At 32.0% G+C, this 5,000-nt stretch overlaps 1 protein-coding gene across 1 annotated transcript in view; it reads left to right on the forward strand.

Moving 5' to 3' along the window:
- The first annotated feature begins 997 nt into the window (after positions 1–997).
- The window catches only part of LOC119597719 (DNA helicase MCM9-like), a 15,484-nt gene continuing 11,481 nt past the window's right edge, over positions 998–5,000 (forward strand). The window contains exons 1-4 of the mRNA XM_037947330.1: positions 998–1,124; positions 2,864–2,960; positions 3,829–4,007; positions 4,648–4,814. Coding sequence (XP_037803258.1) covers positions 1,079–1,124; positions 2,864–2,960; positions 3,829–4,007; positions 4,648–4,814 — 489 coding nt within the window. The 5' untranslated portion in view covers positions 998–1,078. The remainder of the gene's footprint in view (positions 1,125–2,863; positions 2,961–3,828; positions 4,008–4,647; positions 4,815–5,000) is intronic.

Raw genomic sequence — 5,000 nt, forward strand, 5'->3', positions numbered from 1 at the left:
AGGTTTATCATTATTATTATCGTAATCATTTTCAATTTGACTATTAATATCAATATCAATATTCATATTAGTATTGCTATTATTAATCATTTGTATCAGCACTGTTACAATAATGATTATTATTCTGATAGTGATGATAATAATTATAATAATAATTTCAGAGGCAATAATGATACTACTGCTAATAATAATGATACTACTTATACTGATACTAATCATAGGAGTAATAATGATATTAATAACAAAAATTATAAGAGCGAAAATAATAATAATAATAATAATAATAATAATGATAATAATAATAATAAAATAATAATATTAATAATAATAATCAATAATGGTGATAATAATAATAATAATAATTATTATTATTATTATTATCATTATTATTATTATTATCATTATTATTATTATTATTATTATTATTATCATTATTACTATTATTATTATTATTATTATTATTATTATTATTATTATTATTATTATTATAACAATAATAATAATGATAATAATAATAGTAATAATAATAATAATAATAATAATAATAATAATAATAATATCAATATTAATAGCAGTAGTAGTAATAATAATAATGATGATGATGATGATGATAGTAATAATAATGATAGTGATGAAATAATAGTAATAACGATAGTTATTACCAACAAAATACAAATGATAACAATTATAGCAATAACGGTAATAATGATAGTAACAGCAGTAACAATAATAATAATGGTAATAACACTAATAAGGATATTATAAATATATCAGACACATGTTTATTAGTAATGCTCGTTAAATCAACTAACGTATCTAGTTAAAAGGCTTAACTTAATTAGTTTTTCTTAACTTCATCTGGAAAACGTATTGTTGAATTGTTTTCACTAAATTTACCTAGACAAAAAAACTAGTAAAAAGTCTCTTCGTTAATTACTGTTCGTTAAACTGTGTTCGCTCGGTAATGTTCGCTAAATTTGCTTCGCTTTCGGAAAGTAAACATCTTGTGACGTCACGAAGAGGGAAGGTTGAGTGTGGGATAATTTTTTCAATTTTATTAAGTTGAAGCATAGATGAGATGTCAGGAGAGGGAAATAACACAAGAAAGAAAATCAGAGCAAAAGGTGAGTCATACGAGAAAGAGGTAGAAGGAGAGAATAAGGAAGGAATGAGTAAATAAGGGAAGAGAGAAGATGATTATTGTGAATGGGTTCGCGCCTTTTAGTGAATTAAGTTCTTTATGCATTTGCTATGAAACTATAATTTTTCATGTAAGAATTAAATGATGAGTGTCAGTTGTTTATGGATTAAGATAGAAGGAATTGTTTCAGTTGCAAGCAACCATACGCTATAAGATCAACTTTGCCAGTAATGGGCAGAACAACAAAATTTAAGACCCCTTTTATCTATGACATTTCCTACTCGAGTTGATGATAAGTATGCTGTGCAACACATATACATTGGTATGCATCTTCATAATGACTGCACTAAGATTGGGAAAATTTAATGACACTGAGGGGAAAGAGGGGAAAATGACCACTGATTCATGAATAATGTCAGCATTGAATGAAATTCGTTGCAATAAATGATGCATGGAAAGTAAATCCATAAGTCAAGTTCCCAGTTTAGTAAGAATTTCAGTTCCTTTAGCAGTGTTTGTGGATTCCCGGGAATGCCTTAAGATTGTTGGTTGGAATGATAGAGGATTGCAGTTCCTCTATAAACAATAACCAGTCATTTTACTTTTTCCTGAGCCAGTCATTTGTCAATAGCGATAGACTCCATGAATAATTAAAACAAAAAATGATAATTGCAAAGTTGGATGGCTGTTGTTAAAAGATAAGTAGATAATTTAAAAATACAGTACAACTATGAATTTTTTGTATATACTGTTATTTGACTATTTTTATTACGAACAATATTCATATTGACAAATGTAGAAAAGATATGAATGAGAATGAATATCTTCACATTACAAGAGATGTATTTGACCGGTTTCAATTATATATTCATCAGAAATACATACATCAGAGAAACTACAGAGCATATATATCAGACAAGAGCTGATGAAACACCTGACAACTGTGACTTCCCACTCATTATCCATATCATTGCTGCTGCGACCTTGGATAATCAGGCAGCTTTAAGTTATGCAAGGTCACAGCAGCAATTATGCAGATAACGAGAGAGAGGTCACACCCGACAGGTGTTTCATGTCAGATATATATATATATGCTCTGTAGTTTCTCAGATGTATGTATTTCTGACAAAGATATAATTGAAACCAATTATATACATCTCTTGTATAGTGTAGATATTCATTCTCATTCGTACCTTTTCTAGATTTTTATTACATGTATATGCAGAAGTAAATTTCTTATTCTATCTGTATTTGTAAGTTCCTGAACTTATATTGAAGTTTATTTCTGGGATGATGTTGAGAAGATTGTTTCCTAATAGTTGTTCTCTGGCAGCAGCCAATGAACAGAGCCTCGCAGACCTCCTAGCAGTGTAAAATCAAAATAAGAGTCCAGCACAAGCTTATATACAAAGGGATTTATATGACACACCTTATTAAAATAAAGTCCTCAGTCAACTCAAGTGTTTTCTAAACATTTACCATAGTTTATAAACCTCATATGAAGAAGATCTTGTTTTCTTGAATTTTATTTTTAAAATGGTATATTTTCAATCTGAATATTATTTTATATCTCAACCTGTGTACATTTTTGTGTTTATTTGATCAAGTTTTGTTTCAGAAAGGATATTTATCATATGGTTATATAAATGAAATTATACACATGTGTTGCATTTTACACAGAAATGCATGAGTTTTGTCAAGACCTTCTTGTGTTTTTTATAGATGTCTTTGAAGCCTTCTACTTGAAGTATCATCGGGATGATCTTTTGAACATACTTGAGAGTGAAGATGAAGATGAACACTATCCTTTAACTGTCAAGTAAGTCATTCTGAGCTTTCATTTCGGTAGGTTTTGTGTGTAATGTATATCTATTTAATATTATAGAGACATACAAGTTATTTGAAATGTCATATGAAGTATTGTTTGTGTTTGTCAGGTTTTGATTTTCCGTATTGGTATTTTTCCCCTCTTTGATTTGCCCCCATATATTTGAACTTTTTTCTACTTGTTATTTTGTTTGTTTCTTCTTTAACTATTCTACCACTCTTCCATCCTGCTCCTCCTCTTCCTCAGTCATCATCTACATGCTCCTCTTCCTCCTCCTTCTCCTCCTTTGTCTTCTTCTCATCCTCACTCTCTCCCCTCTACCTTCTGCCCTCTCCCCTTCCCACCCTTCCTGCTTATCTTCCTTCCTTTCCTCTTCCCCTCTCCTCTTCTCCTTCTCCTCCTCTCCTCTCTCCTCTCTCCTCTCTCCTCTCTCTCTACTCTCCTCTCTCTCCCTTCTCTCCTCTCTACTTCTTTCTCCTCTCCTTCTCTTCTCTTCTCCTTCCCTTCCTCCTGTCTCTCTTCTCTCTCTCCTTCTCTTCTCTTCTCTCTTCTTTCTCTTCTCTTCTCTCTCTCTTCTCTTCTCTTCTCTTCTCTTCTCTTCTCTTCTCTTCTCTTCTCTTCTCCTCTTCCTCTCTCCTCTCTCTCTCTCCTTTCCCTTCCTCCTCCGTTCCTCTTCCCCTTCCTCCTCTCCTCCTCTCTCCTCTCTCCTCTCCTCCTCTCTTCTCCTCCTCCTCCTCCTCCTCCTCCTTCTCCTCTTCCTTTTCCTCCCCCTTCTTCTTTTTCTTCCTATTCCACTTCCTTCTCCTTTTAAATTAATGTGAAGCATTCAAAGCTTGTCTCATATTTTTATTATTTTCAGTTTCTTAACCTTATTTGAAGAACATGTCGAGGTGGCAGAGTCTCTTCTTGCGTCCCCAATCAAACTTCTTCCAGTCCTAAATGCAGCATTGGTTGGAGCTTCATCCAAACTTCTTAGCGAATTGGGAAATGAGAAAAATGATCTCACTTTGAAGACAAAACTCCATGCTAGAATAACAGGTAAGAGTGTCAGTATTCTGTTATTTTCATTCTCTCTCTCGTCTTCCAACTTTTTTTAATGTTTTGATTTTTTTTCCCCTCTTTTGTTCTCTTTTCTTTGGTTCAGCTGTTAGTTTTCTTTCTTTCTGTCTTTCTTTTCCTTGTTGATTTCACTGATTAATTAAGTGTCATATTTTGATAAGCTTTATCCCTCTTTCATTTATTGGTCTTTTTCTGTTGCTTAATTTTATTTAATGAATGGAATAACCCTGTCATGTGTATTTTTTGCTAGTTTATTATTCTGTGAAGGAAAAGTAAATTACAGTGATTATGATGGATTTTCATCAAATGTATGCTAACGCTAAATTTAGGAAACCCAGTTAACTTTCCTAAGTCATTAATATATAGAATTTTAACCTGTAAGGCATTTATCAACTCTAAATTTATCCATTTTATAAAATGTCAGACTGTTATCCAAGACCTTCATATATCTTCAGCATAAGAATGAATATCAACTTATTGGACCTTTTATCTTAAATTTGGCTTATTATTAAAACACAAGTTAATAATTAACTCACCAAATCAGATTTTTCTCTTAATTGCAAACTGTCATCATTATAGCATCCTTTATAATCAACATAATGCAAGTGTCTTTCATCAGGCTTGCCAACATGCCCAGAACTGTTCCGTCATGCTATCCCACGTACATCTGACATTGGGCGCCTCCTCTGTGTGGCAGGAACTGTTGTGAGGACAACAGCGGCAAAGATGCTAGAGTACCAGAAGGAGTTCATATGCACCAAATGCAAGCATGTTTTTACGGTGAAGGTGTGAAAAACACTGTTTTAAATGCTTTGTTTTTCATTATTATGTAATTTTTTCTTGCAGTTGATAACTTTCTCTTTTGCTTTTTTGGAATCTGCATGTACGGTAGATTGCAATATAGAAGTTTGCTTATTTACTTTCATGATAATTGAGTACATTCTAGTATTAGTTACTAGATTCAGCAGGGAG

Source organism: Penaeus monodon, chromosome 39 (assembly GCF_015228065.2).
Source record: "Penaeus monodon isolate SGIC_2016 chromosome 39, NSTDA_Pmon_1, whole genome shotgun sequence".
In the NCBI taxonomy this organism is placed as follows: domain Eukaryota; kingdom Metazoa; phylum Arthropoda; class Malacostraca; order Decapoda; family Penaeidae; genus Penaeus; species Penaeus monodon.